General features: G+C 38.3%; 1 protein-coding gene across 1 annotated transcript in view; it reads left to right on the top strand.

The window, feature by feature from the left end:
* Positions 1-14,048, top strand: part of tmem198aa (transmembrane protein 198aa) — a 23,778-nt gene extending 9,730 nt beyond the window's left edge. Inside the window, exons 2-5 of the mRNA XM_079880690.1 lie at positions 6,603-6,888; positions 8,736-9,311; positions 11,842-12,089; positions 12,213-14,048. Coding sequence (XP_079736816.1) covers positions 6,720-6,888; positions 8,736-9,311; positions 11,842-12,089; positions 12,213-12,365 — 1,146 coding nt within the window. The 5' untranslated portion in view covers positions 6,603-6,719 and the 3' untranslated portion in view covers positions 12,366-14,048. The remainder of the gene's footprint in view (positions 1-6,602; positions 6,889-8,735; positions 9,312-11,841; positions 12,090-12,212) is intronic.
* Positions 14,049-15,177: the final 1,129 nt, after the last annotated feature.

Below are 15,177 nucleotides of genomic sequence, written 5' to 3'. Positions count from 1 at the left end.
AAGTCAACACAACTTACTAATGAATTCAGTAACACTTGAATACATCAACAACGTCTGCTTGTTGTTCAGCAACTTGGCCACTTGTCATCTTGAAGTAATAAGTAATTATGTCTAAATACATAAGATTTTATTGTTCCAGTTAGAACATAAAGTATCTAATGATAAAAGTATCCTTCCAATGGATTCCAGTCTAAAGAAATAGTGGCTGATGTTTATTTTTAGCGAGATTCTTGGTGATTTCAGTCCAACACATTTAAGCACAGATTATTTTGTGATCCTGTCACAGCTTAATGTTTTGTAAAGAGGCTGTTATAGAGTCAGAAAGGGTCAACTATGTGTACTGAATCTGACAGCAAACCCACAATGCTCTTCGCTGCATTCATTTCACATGCAAATAGGAGTCCTACAGGTTTACCTGAAAATGAAAATCATTCATTTGCCTTTGTCGTTCTGCCGAAGAAAAAAAGAAAAGGAACAAAAAGGCATTTTAAATGTTTCATACAAAGTGATCATTTTGCTTCAGAAGACTTGGAATATGCAAGTCAATTGATATGGATTCATTCTTTTTTCAGTTTTAAGTCTTGTTGACTTTCATAATATGGACAAAAAAAACATTCTTAAAAATATATTATTTGGTGTTCCACTTAGGAAATGAATTCATAAGTTTGGAAAGACAAGAGGGTGAGTAAATGATGACAGATTTTTCAAAGAAGTTTGAGAAAAGTGTATATTTAAAGGGAGATACACTTGGGTTCACCCAAAAATGAAAATTCTGTCATTAATTACTCGCCCTCATGTCGTTCCAAACCCATTTGACTTCTGAGAGCTTTCTGTCCCTTCATTGACAGCTACGTAACTGACACTTTGACGCTTCAAAAAAGTTCATAAAGAGATTGTAAAACAAATCCATATGACTTGAGCGGCTGAAGAAACACAATCGCTAAACAGATTTAATTTAGGCTTTTATTCACATATAAATATTCATCAACTCACACATCAGTTGTGTGAAAAACGGATGAGTGTATGTTCGCTTGACGTGCGAGAACTACTGAGGTTAATTCTTGTATTATGCAGCACGTTTGAGCTTCCGCAAGAACCAATGAGGTTCATTCTTGTGTTACGAAGCACGTTTGAGCTTCTGTAAGAACCAAAGAGGTTGTCAATTCTGATCAACTCTATGAGAAGGAGATGTGTTGCACTGCGTAAGGCAAATGGTGGTCACACCAGATACTGACTGGTTTTCGGACCTCCCCGGACCCCCCAATACAGTAAAACTGCACATTTTAGAGTGGCCTTTTATTGTGGCCAGCCTAAGGCATGCCTGTGCAATAATCATGCTGTCTAATCAGCATCTTGATATGCCACACCTGTGAGGTGGATGGATTATCTCGGCAAAGGAGAAGTGCACACTAACACAGATTTAGACAGATTTGTGAACAATATTTAAGAGAAATGGGCCTTTTGTGTACATAGAAAAAGTCTTTTGAGTTCAGCTCATGAAAAACGGGGGCAAAAACAAAAGTGTTACGTTTATAATTTTGTTCAGTGTTTATATATATATTGTCATCAAGATTCATCTATTTTTTCATTGACACATAGTTCAATCAAAATTCAGATTTTTTTAACCGGTTTGACTTACTTTCTTCTGTGGAACGCAAGATATTTTGTAGAATGTTTGGTGCATTGACTTCCAAGACATTTCCCAAAATATCTTCTCATACGTTCCACAGAAAAAAATAAAGTCATACAGTGACGTAGGTGAGTAAATGACAGAATTGCCTTCTTTCTTTTTTTTTGGGTGAACTATCCCTTTTAGTGAGAGAGTAGCTGTTTTAAATAAGGGATTGTTCTTATGATTTAGCTCATTTTGTTTTCAGCTCATGTAATAAACAATTGGTTTTGTTTCCCGCTGGATTGGTGTTTACCTTATTGTGTCATCTGTGAATCTTGCCCGATGTGCATAGTGGCATGATGCATTTTCAGGATTACCAATTACCTATAGTGGCTGCTGTTACAGTTAACCTAGATGCTGACACGTGACACGTCTGTTTGTAGCATAGATCTGGGCTTTTCACATTCTGGTTTTTATCCCAAGTCGTTCTTTGTGCTCTCAAGCAAGGCAGTTAGTTTCAGAGACAGTCTCTATAGGCTGTACTCAAGCCCATCATATTGTCTGTTATTGTTCAGTTGGGCAACTGTTTACATTGATCTGCCATTTTCCATCTTATGAGCAGGGCACATACAGTACACACCATGTGCATAATATATACACAGGTCGAGCTGACATTCTCTCTGCGGGCCTTTTGGCGGTCTGTGTAAAATATTCATGTGAAGTCGCAAGCTCAATAGAGCCTTTTGTTCTACATCATGACTGACATCTACACCTGAGGCAGACAACGACTCGTTGCCCATGATCTGAAGTGCAATGGGACGTACCAAAGGTATCATCAGAAGTTAGACAGAGAACAACAGAGATTTGAGTTTTTTTAGTGATTGGAAAGAGGTTGAAGACAGCTTCTTTTCTTCAGAGACTGTTTGTGTTGAATAATGCTCTTTGCATGAAGATGGAGTAATACCTGAAAGTGTTTTTCTCAGGCTGTTCCAGTGGTGAAATTTCAAGTAAAGTTATCCTTTTCTGTCTCTCCATCCAAGTGATGAATTTTTCGCCTGAGTGCTGAGAGTTGTTGTGCAGTGTTGGTCCAGATCGATTTCTTTTTCCTTGTTGTAACACAAGCCTGTCTGAACTGTGCTGCAAGTTTACCCATGCATGGATGAAGGCAAACATGGCTTAATAAAATGATCTCTCTCTCTCTCTCTCTCTCTCTCTCTCTCTCTCTCTCTCTCTCTCTCTCTCTCTCTCTCTCTCTCTCTCTCTCTCTCTCTCTCTCTCTCTCTCTGTCTCTCTCTCTCTCTCTCTCTGTCTCTCTCTCTCTGTTCATATGTTACAAGAACAGCCTTTTTCCACCTTAGAAACATTGCTAAGCTACGTAACATGCTATCAGTTTCTGATGCAGAAAAGTTAGTTCATGCATTCATGACCTCGAGACTAGATTACTGTAATGCTTTATTAGCTGGTTGTCCTGCATCCTTAATAAACAAGCTACAGTTAGTCCAAAATGCCGCCGCTAGAGTTCTTACTAGATCAAGAAAATATGATCATATAACACCGATTTTATCATCACTACATTGGTTACCTATAAAGTTCCATATTAATTACAAGGTATTGCTACTGACTTATAAAGCCCTAAACGGCTTAGCTCCAGTCTATTTAACGGATCTTCTATCACCCTATAATCCATCGCGCTCTTTAAGATCGCTAAATTCGAGGCTTTTGGTCATACCTAGGATATCCTGATCCACCAAAGGAGGGAGAGCATTTTCACATTTAGCTCCAAAACTCTGGAATAGTCTTCCGGATACTGTTCGTTGCTCAGACTCGCTCTCCCAGTTTAAAACTAGATTAAAGACGCATCTCTTCAGCCAGGCATTTATATAATATTTTTAATCTTACAGTTAAATCTGACCTCTAGTTCATAGACGCCAGAGGAGAACTGGCCCCCGACTGAGCCTGGGTTCTCCCAAGGTTTTTTTTTTTTCGGTTCCTTGCCACTGTTGCCTTTGGCTTGCTCAGTTGGGGATATTTAATTTAATTAATCAATCAACAATACTATTGATCAGCATTACCAAACGTGGACGTTTTCCACTAGAAACAATACAATCTGATACAATCTGTATTGTGAAAAGCGCTATATAAATAAACTTGACTTGACTTGACTTGTCTTGTCTCTCTCTCTCTGCTGATAGTTTTGAACTAGTAGCTGGTTTCTTGGTGATCCAAGCTGGTTATTAACTGGTCCATGTTAGCCATTAGTTGGTCAAAGCTAGTCAAATACTGGTTGACCAGTCTGCATGTTTCAAAAACCAGCTGGTAGCTGGGAGCAGTTCATCCAAACTGTTCAACTACTGAAAGACTAAAAGTACTAGAAAATGGCTAGGAAACAAATTTCACTCAGAAATTCTTAAAATAAACAGCAAAATTTTCTTAAGTAACACTTATAAAAAAAACACTACAATTTCAATGCTAATATTATCTCATTTAAAATATTGAGTAATGTTTACTTTTTAAGTATTTTCTTTTAACATGACTACAATTAATTTGTGAAGCATTACCGGTATTGTGTTAAATAAAAATATCTGAACATAAGCCAATAATATTGACAGACATCATTTTACATCAAAAAAAAATTCAGTATTTGAATTATAAATATATTAACAATTCACTAAGGTATGGATAAAACAAATAAAGTCATCCAATCTTCTGTCCACAATTCTTTTACTCTGCGAAAGCAAAAGAACAGAGTTAGATCAAGTAACATTACCATCACACATACAGTACAGCTTGGACCAGTTTGGACCAGCAGAAACCAGCTAGTGGTTCCCAATCACAGAGCTGGTTTTGTTTTGGTCTTCTGATCACTTTTCCTTGATTTCTCTCTTTTTCTTCCTATATCTTCCCAAGTGGGCCAAGTTGTTATTTGCACGTCTTGGGTGCTGAAGGGGAGGGGTTTCCTTAAGGGGAGAGAGAACTCACCAGCACTGGGAAACTGTAAGACAGGCTTAAACATTGATTGGTTCTCAGGCTGTTGCCATGGTGGCAGGTCGCTCTCCCTCATCTCAGCCAACTGGTGTATAACTTGTAGCATCCCAGAATTACACTGTTGTTATGACAACAGACAGGAAGTGAGGTATTGTTATCCCAGTTATATAAAGGCTTTGTTTTCTATAGCATTTCTTGCACTAAACGACATTAATTTGCACTGGAGAATCTCTCATAACACAGAAGTTCTCTTGCGTGTAGGAAACGACTTGCAATAATAATCTCTAGCTTTATTGCCGAATCTGCCGATATGAGGTTACCTCTAGCATTCTGTCACAGAGTTGAATATGCGTCAGGATGTAAATAAACAGGACTGGTGTTGCTGGAAATGGTGCTTTTACATTTACATTAAAGGGTTAGTTACCACAAAAACGTATTCTCGTCGCTTGATAAACTTAAGGTTGAGCCACTGCAGTCACTTGGACTACTTTAACGATGTCTTTACTAACTTTTCTGGGATAGCAGATATCAACTAGCAGCCTATGAAGGAGTGAGATCTTAATTTGTGTTCCGAAGTTGAACGAAAGTCTTACAGGGTTGGAACAACATGAGGATGAGTAATTACTGACAGAATTTTCATTTTTGGGTGAACTAACCCTTTAATGTATTAAAAGCACTGCCTGACTTTTCAGTTCAGCTTTTTAGTCACTGATGAAAATAATGTCAACGTTCATTAATGAAGCTTATTTGTTTCTGACAGATCTAAAGTAAATGCCAAAGGGCAAGTTTAAGTGTATGTCAAATATCTGCGAGATTTTAGTTTGAATTTGACTAATGAAAACCCCAGAGTCTAAGTCAAAGGTATGTGTAGCGGCATAATAATTTTTGTCTTCCCTGCATTCAACAGATTTTTAAGTTGGAAAATGTAATTTCAAGCCACCATCAAAGCACGACTAGACATGTTTCTGAAAGTAGTGGAGAGGTTATTTCTGTATCAATATTAAATTCATTTAAAATGTATACTCTTATTCATTGCATTCCAGTAAGGTTTGTTGCAGATTGGGATTGCAATATATTTGCCTGATGTCTGAATCAAAAAGGTTGCCTAAAATGCAAAGGGGGAACCAACATATATAAATTTAGCTTTGTGATACAGACTTCAGCAATTAAATTACCATCCCAAAAGGCACTAAACCCTACTGGAATCCTATAAAAAATAAATTGATATAGTATATTGCCTAACTTCTGAATCGTAGAGGGAACCTACATTACATTAAATTAAATGAGGCAGTTTCCCCCTTCAACCATATTGTAGCAATGGACCATGAATGGTGTAATGGAGACTTTTGTTGTAGTACTTTTTTAAAGCAAGCTAACTCTCTCATTGACAAAGAGATGTAGTCTTTTGTGTTAGGATGTTTAATGTAAAATGAAGGAGTTCTGTGGAAAATCTTAAATTAATATTTTGTAAAACGTGAATATTTTGTTCTGTCCTTTGGGCTTGTGTTACATACTCACCATACTTCTTTGAAGTACACACTAGCAAATTAAATAGCTGTCAACTAAAGCAGCGCATGCATCCACTGAGATAATATAAAGCACTCTTTAGTTTTAGATTAGAATTATAATACTTTTTTCCCCTCACTGATTATGTGTACTGAGGCAGTTTGAAAAAGCTTTTGAGGGCTCTTTTGTGCCAGTGTGTTGAAGCTAGAGGTTATTTATCCATAGCAATTTTCAGTTTTTAAAATGTCAGGCAATGCCAATGTATATTTGAATGAGTGAAAAGAGTCTATGCGACTAAATGCTGTGAAAATATGACTTGACGCAAGAGTTGAATGGATTCAGACAGCTGCCTGGCATTGGACTGTCTGATGTTGTTGTCACAAAGAGCATGTTTAAATTTGATCTGGCTATACCATGTTTATTTTGACAGGTAAAGTCAAACTGTCTCTGACTCTCATGAGTTAATATCTGCACATCTTCTTTTTATCTCTTTGAACAGGCAAATTGCTGTGGATGGGAACCTTCTCTGCACCCTCTACCTTCCACATGACCCCACTTTCCCTGTTTCCTCGGCTCCCGTAAAGATACGTTACACTCTCTTACGCACACTGATAGGATGACGTCCACTGCCCAGATTCTGGCCTTTAAGCTCTCCCCACCCTCTCGAGATGGGAGTCCAGAGCGTCTGTTCAACTGTGATGAGGACATTGAACGGCGCTATGAGGTGGTCCCGTCTGTCGTCTGCTCCATGTGTTGCCTCTTTGGCATCATCTACTGCTTCTTCGGTAGGTTGCAAAGGATGAATTAACTGATTATATTTAGAAGATTGCAGACAGTAGATCAGACTGGTTTGGAGAAACGCAGATTTACATAAGAAGTATTACTCAGAACGAGCCCAGATTCTGGCATGACCTGAATGCATGGGTATGTTTTTGTCTCGTTATCACAAACATCGTTTCAGTTGCGGTTGTTATAGCCAAATTGAATTCACATAATAACCATCTGAATGTGACAACCAGACAAGGGTGACAAATCTATGTCCCTCTCTATTAGATAAGCTTTATCACTTTCACTTGACTGTGAAATTTGCTTTCACTGCCCATTACTTGCTGAGAGAGAGAGAGAGAGAGAGAGAGAGAGAGAGAGAGAGAGAGAGAGAGAGAGAGAGAGAGAGAGAGAGAGAGAGAGAGAGAGAGAGAGAGAGAGAGAGAGAGAGAGAGAGAGAGAGAGAGAGAGAGAGAGAGAGAGAGAGAGAGAGAGAGAGAGAGAGAGAGAGAGAGAGAGACATCGAGAGAGAGACATCGAGAGAGAGACATCTTAGCTGTGACAAACAGCAGCATATAGACTCTCCTCTCTCTGTGGCATTCAGGCCCCAATGTGACTTAAAATGTTATGTATTCTTCTTGCCCTTCTGCTGCCAATTTGGGCCATTATCGACAGTTTTTAATTGCATCATTTGAAAGCAGATAACCTCTCAGTGAAAAGCACAATGCTTTTTGAAAGGCTGCTGTCGATTTAAAAGCTACTTTTTTTACAGTAACTGTAGCAACGGAATGGACATTAATGGCACAGAGCATCAAACACCTTTACTCAATGCAATTCTGGTGATCCCACTTAAATGTTTCAGAATAAATTGTTTATGCCTGGGATTTGAAGTTGACCTGTTTCAGGAATGATTGACTGTGTCTCTAAAAAATAGGTCCAGCGACCAACAACGGTCTTGTTTTGTATCTCGTTGAATATATAGGCGATATGTCCAAAAACATTTCTCAACATATTTTTTTCCTCATATCATTCATCACAATATCCATTTTAAAGCAATAACAGTCAAGGAAATGTATTCCACAAGTACAAACTCAACACAATAAGCTATCTTTTAATGTAATCTATGATATCTGTTCTTTTTTTGTTTTGTTTTATTATTTAATACAAATTTACCATTAACAATTATTTATAACTAAATTAATTTAACTTGAACAATTTAATTCATCTTTTAAAATCTATTCAAATGAAAGTGTAACAATTAATTTTCAACAAAGCATTGCATTAAAGTAAGATTCTGCACAAAATGACTGAAAACAAGAATGAAAAAATGACTTCTTAAAAAATGTAATAATAATAATACTAATATTACAGTAAATTACATAAAGCACTTATTAATATACAATAGTAATATACTAATTGCATACAATAGTTATATATTATATTTCATATAATCATAATTTTGTTGTTTAGACTTTCTCAGTTCCAGTGTGCATTTGATTATAGCCTTTCTCAAATTAAATGGTACAAATTAGCTTTCCAGAGCTTTCTTAACCTGTAGCATAGACTTTATGGTAAGAAATGGACGTGTACTTTGACGTGCAAGCCGAAAACTGACTGACTTAGTTTCGTGTTGATTTCTGCTGTTTGAATTATCCATATTGAGTAAAAACGTCCACAGATTATCATTGTTATCAACATATATTTTATTGCGATGCTGTTATGAGATTGTTTTTCCAAGCCCTAATATATACTACTATTCTTATTGATTATCTGATAATAATATTATGTTCTCTTCCAAAACTATCTCTTCCTTTCCCACCTGCTCCTCCCCTATCCTTCCCTCTCCCTATCCTTCCCTCACTTGTAGGGTACCGCTGCTTCAAGGCCGTAATGTTCCTCACGGGTCTAATGTTTGGTTCCATCGTCATCTTCATGCTCTGCTATAAGGAGAGGGTCATGGATACTCAACTAAGTGTGGAGGCCAGTGTGGGCATCGGCCTGGGCATTGGCACGTTGTGCGGTTTGGTCACTATGCTGGTCCGCAGCGTGGGGCTTTTCATGGTTGGACTTCTCCTGGGTTTACTGGTCGCCCTCGCCTCTCTGGTGGTTCTGGAGGAGTTTTACCACCCGAGGACAGTGTGGCTTCCCCTGGGTGTGCTGCTGGGTTCGGGCATGCTGTTTGCTGTGCTCACTTTGCAGTGGCAGCGCTGTTTCACCACCATCTCCACCGCCGTCTTCGGATCAGCTGTGGTGACTGTGACTGTGGATTATTTTGTCGAGCTCTTCGCTTTGACACGGTATATCTACGAGAGGGTGAAGGTGGATCCACCTCGCCCCGTGTGTTGGTTCACGTGGGTGGTCATGGGAGTCTGGCCTGTGCTGGCGCTGCTGGGTGTTCTTATTCAGTGGAAGGTCACGGCTGAAGGATATTCACACACAGAAGGTAAGTCTGGCAAGCATGTGGCAAATATAGTGAAAGGGACAAAACTGTGGCTTAAGCCAAACGTATACTTGCCTTGTCCGCTTTCCGCTCCGGCTCATGGACAGTTCATGTGACCTAAATTACGTCATCAGCACAGATTTTTGTGTGCGCACTGACAACAAGGCATGTGCAAATTGCTCAAAAAAAATTGTTTACTACACTAGGTAGTGGATGCACTTCAAAAACGTCCATTCGCACTCATGGTCGATGGAGTATACTTTGAATAGCTTGTGTGGTCAACTGTACACTAGACGGAGAGAAACGCAGAAAATGAAGTCTAATAAACCTGCTGCTTTGTTTTAAGGTTAATCAAACAAAGGACAAAAAAATCACTCACTTCTCTTTATAAAGATCCATTTATATTTAATTTATAGCGTGATGAATATGCAGTGTTATTTCACATTTGATTACTTTATTCCAATTCTGTGCCTAAAAACATCTGTTATACTTACCTGAAAAACCTAAAAACACAGTTTAGTTTATTACTGACTGCTTACTTGTCTTTAATGTCTTTTAATTACTTGTCTTTAATTACATTAATTAGGCTAGTAGTTTTTATAGTATCAAAATTGGAATAGAGAATTGTATTATATCACTGGTATCTAAACATTTGAAACGCTAACCTAATAACTGAAGTAAATATATAATTGCTAAGCAATTCAAGCAAACTAATATGATTCATATTCTTATGGTTTCTCTACCCAATATATTAAAACAATTACAAATGCAGTGAAAATACAGGTGTCGGTATCGACAAGCACCAGAAATGAAAGTATCGGTATTGGACTCGTTCTGGAAAAAGTGGTATCGATGCATCCCTAGTAGTGTCTGTTCTCTAACTGAACAAAATTATTTTTATTACTTTGAACAATCAAAACGACAGTGGGGGCAAGTGATTTAAACACCGGCAACACCAACTATTGCAGCAAGCCTAGATTGAAGCTTAACTCTGCAGGATAGTGACAGTGTCCCTTCAGGATCAAGATTGGACACCCTTGGTGTGACGGTAACATTACAATTAGTTCCTATAAAGAAAGAGTTCACTCAAAAATGAATATTCTGTCATTATTTTCTCAGTCTCATGTCATTTCAAACTAAGTATGTTTTTTTTCTTTTCTTAAGTGGAACAATTAGAAAAGTTCCAACTGTTTTTTTTTTAATATTATGAAATTCATTGGGGTCCAAAACCTTCAAGCTCCAAAAGAAGTGAATACAGGTTTCAATTTTGATCTGTGTGCCAGAAAACTTGGAATATACCAGTCGAGTCATGGATTAATTTCATGCTACCTTTACAGTATGTCCTTTTTGGATCTTGAAAGTTGTGGAGATTGATTTTCATAATATGAACAGAAGAATCCTAAGCATTCAAAATACCTTATTTTATGTTCTGCAGCAGAAAGAAAGCCGTATGAGTTTGGAACTACATGAGGGGGAGTAAATGATGACAGAATTTAGATGTTTGAGTGATCTATCCCTTTAAGAGGATGTCCCTACATGGACTTCATTAAAACAAGGTGTCTTTCTGAAATCCCCCCTTGTGTTTCCTGGGAGTTTAGGGCTTGTGAGGTTTTTGGTGGTTATCTATTTATGGATGTCCTAGTTAATTACTTCCAGTGGTAGTGATCCTGTGGAGATCAGACTGGCTTAGCTGTGCCCTCCATACAGGCTCCCATAGAGTCTCAGAGTGACTCAATGGGAAGGCCTGACCTGAAATCCATGAATGGGGACTTTTAAACTGCTTCATCACTGTCTTGTAGAAAGCAACCACCAACATCTTTAGCACTGCATGAGGGTATGCATGAAATTTCCAAGGGTAGAAGTCACACTCTCTATGACTGATGAGACCACACAGAATTGTGTGTAGTTAGGGAAGTAAGATATCGCCAGACATCGACAGGGCCTTGAATATTTCTCCATTAAAAGTACATATACTTTACTTTTCCTTGTCAGTGCAAGGCTAAACAAAACGTTATGCTGAGATTCTGAATTAAAGTGCACACTGGGAAAACAGACAGTGAACTGCGCTGGGGTGGTTGCCATGGTTACAAGCTGGGCCCTTGTTTGGTGGAATGGGGGAGGGGGCCGTGACGAGGAAGGGGCAGAAGAATAGAGACGAGAGTGGGAGGAGTGTTTTCTGAGGGATAGAGCGAAAGAGAAGGATCATTACATGAATTCCCTGACAGATGGGCCACGAAGCTGTTGAGGCACAACAGAGTGACTGAATGGGCAGAAATAATCCGTCTGTTTTTAATAATGACAGAGAACAGAATGTCGATTTAGCCCTGTGCAGAGCAGAATGTGTCAAAACACTCAACGGTTTGTTTATCAGCTTGGCTTTGGACCACTGTTTGAGAAACCCAGCCAGTACACACAGCATAGTGTCTTCAGAGCGTAGAATAACGCCTCTGTTTCGCAGTTGTGAGCTGATGTACTAAAGCCATATAAGACCATTTCTCCCACACCTAATTCCTCCCTTTTCTTCTTCCCAAAGTCTTCATCAATCACCAGCAGAGACGAGTGCAGTTAATGCGAATTCGTCAAAAGGAAGTGAGAAAGGAGTGCGGAAAGAAAAAGAAGAAAAAGCCACAGAAACAGCCGCCGCAGCAACAGAAGTACCACCACCCCCCTCAGACCATCCCTCATCCCCCCAACCCTCCACCCAAACTCCAGCATCCAGAGCCCACCCACCGCCGGAAACCCAACACCATTCGCCGCTTCGATGGAGATGTGCTTTCTCCGGTAAGCGTTTGTCTCTCTTGCCACAAATCCATCTGCCAGTTCACATTATCTTGAAACCAGATCTTCAAAACCTGACATTTCAATTCATCAGAGATTGGTTACATGTTCGCTCTTCTCTTTTAGAGTTACATCCAGAACTTCCGCGACAGACGTACGGAGAGGAGGGTCTATTCTCACGGCAAGTTTATGGGCGGCTCACATGTTGTAGATTTGAACTATGACTATGGCTCCCAAGTGCCCCTAACAGCCCATACAGGCCCCGCAGTGAGAGGCTGATCTTCTACTGGAACACAAATTGCACAGAACAAACCATTCCGAGATCTTTGCGGCCGGATCAAATCTAGAGCATGTGGTTACCTCAGCCGTCACAATGGCTGACGGGATTTTCATACCCAAATGGATTTGCTGTATTCCCATGATTTTTTTTTTTCAATTAAAATGCCAGAAAAGTTGCAGCAAATGGATCGTTTACCTACAAAACAATGTAGGGCTCAGTTCTCTTGCAATTAACTCAATTTTTTATTGCTGAAGATGGTTGTGGTATGTGTGTCTGCTCCTCCGAGGCTCTTCTTCCCATAATTAGGCTGCAGTTTCACTCCGTCCGAGAAGAATGGTCTCATTACCACAGCAGCCATTTCTAAAGAGATCCATTACGGGACCAAATACAGCCTTGGCTTTTAAGCAACTAAACTGTCATAAAACATGCACGACATCTACTAGACAAGACTATTCGTATATCCAGTTGACAGATTTCGGTTGATAAACTTCCTGTTTATTTCTGACCTTTTAAAAATGGTTCAGATAACATTATGTTTACAGTACGGTCAGGGACGTGTTTATCTCTTTATAACTGTTTTAAATGGCTTTATCTGCTCTGTGTCAGGGCCTACACAAATTCTGTCAAACTGTGTATGGTGAACACAATCTCTGTTCAATCTGAGCCGATTGCACAAGCATATACTGAAATGTTTTGTGCATTTATCGTTGTTAGCCAATGCATGTGGGGAAAGTGCCACCATTGCTCTTGATATACGTTTTTCAACATGTTATATCCATTTAAGGTTTAGTTAAAAGTGTCTAGAGACTATTTGGTTTGCTCCCAGTTAAATCTCAGGGGCTGTGGCATCGAGAGGAGCCCCAACGATGAAACTGTGAACACTTTTGTGGGTTTTGTGTGGATGATTTAAAAGTGTCCTTGTCTACTATGAGAGAGTTTTGAAAGGGATTAATGAAAGATGCCTAAGAAGGCTGGAAGAGATTTACAATGGTGGACTTCTCAGAAAAAGATTGTGTGTTTCTGAGAGTGTATGAAAAGGAGAGATATAGACAGAGTGTGTGTATATGCAAAGGGTGAAAGCATTTGTCAAACTGTGAGTCTGAGAGTAAAGTCTTAATTTCTGATTTACTTTCTTATTTGGATGCAGAGTGATTTCACACTCAGTTTCCCCTCTATGTTTATCAGGGCTGTGGGAGCAATGAAGAGTCAAAGTCTAATCTTTTTTTCTCACTCTGAAGTAGTGAAAGGGCTCAAAGGCTTAAATTCCTCTCTGTTTACCGTGTCTTTTAAAGTGACAGCTTGGCTCTCTTGTAAATATTGTACATTGTCTGAATGTATATATGCTTACATCCGATTCTGTATTATTGCTAGTGCTTTGATTCATTTTTTTTTTTTCTAATCAGTGGTTACATCTGTGTGCTGAAGAATTGTCTTTTTGAATTGTCCCATTGATAGTCATTTGTAATAATTTATTTCTAATTTATTAGATGAAGACTTCAAGTGGAGCTCTGTATGTAATTAAATTGATGTTGACCATTATTATTATTATTATTATTCCTAAGCATGTGTTTGTACAGTACTGATACTGTAACCATAAATGTTGTGCTCCTGAAGTCAAGTACATGTGTGTATGTGTCCATTTTTCCCTTAACACACTGCTGTTTTAAAAAAAAAAAAAAGAAGAAGAAGATGGCAGATAGATGGCAAAGAACACAGATGCCTTTGAGGCATAGGGTGAAACATATTAAATTGTGTGAACTAGTTACTGGCGGGTATGCGGCAGCAATAAAGACAAAACATGCTCAAGTAGCTCTGTGATGCAAAACACAATTTTCCATTTTTGAAATAAATGTGCATATCCCTGCCGGGGTAGAATTCATTTACACAGATGAAAATGAAAAAGCACTTTAAAATGGATTACTGTTGTCATCCTAATATTTTAGTTGCAAATTGATGGAAAAAGCTACAGAGGTGATTTCATCTGTCTGGTCTCATTTAATCTGAGATGTCTCGAATTGCAGTTTTTCCAAGATACAGAAATACACATTCACATCTTATCAGCTTTTGGATAGTTTTAACTAGTAATTTATTTAAACATGACATTTAAATATCTCTTTGCTTTTCTGCAATGGCTACATTCATCTTTTAGAAGGCAAAATGGCAGTCTGGTTTATGCTGACTGAGTCTCAGACAGAGAGGCTGAGCTGGTAACGCTTCTCTTTCATTTATGACTGCGTGCTCAGAATACATGCTTTCTGTGGTGGTCTAGAGATTCTCTTGATTAGAAGACACTATCTGTAGCTAGTTTTGCTGTGATTATATGCTCCCAATTATAGCCCATTTTGTACTTTTGAGGTCTCTGTGTGACATTTCTTGTCAGAGAATCTTCAATCCATTGACTAACAATACTAACAACCATTTTTTTAAGCCGGAGATAAGAAAAGACTGCATAAATGTTCGTGTCTACATATTTGTGGTCCTTTCTGCCATAGTACACAACCAAACTTAAATTTAATTAGATTGTTTGGTTATATATATATAACCAAATATATATATATATATATATATATATATATATATATATATATATATATATATATATATATATATATATATACACACACACACACACACACACACACACACACACACATATGTAGTGTTATATATCTCCATAAAGTTCACAGATAAAAGGCTCAACCTGAAAGTAACATTGCTGGGATGTTCCTTAAAAAATGTATCAATTCATAAATTGTATCAATTCATCCTTATAAAATGGTTTTGATTTTCCCAGCTTAGCTGCATTCCCCT

Source organism: Squalius cephalus (assembly GCF_949319135.1).
Source record: "Squalius cephalus genome assembly, chromosome: 9".
NCBI lineage: Eukaryota > Metazoa > Chordata > Actinopteri > Cypriniformes > Leuciscidae > Squalius > Squalius cephalus.
Note: the sequence above shows the minus strand (reverse complement) of the source record. Positions and strands in the feature narration are given on the sequence as shown.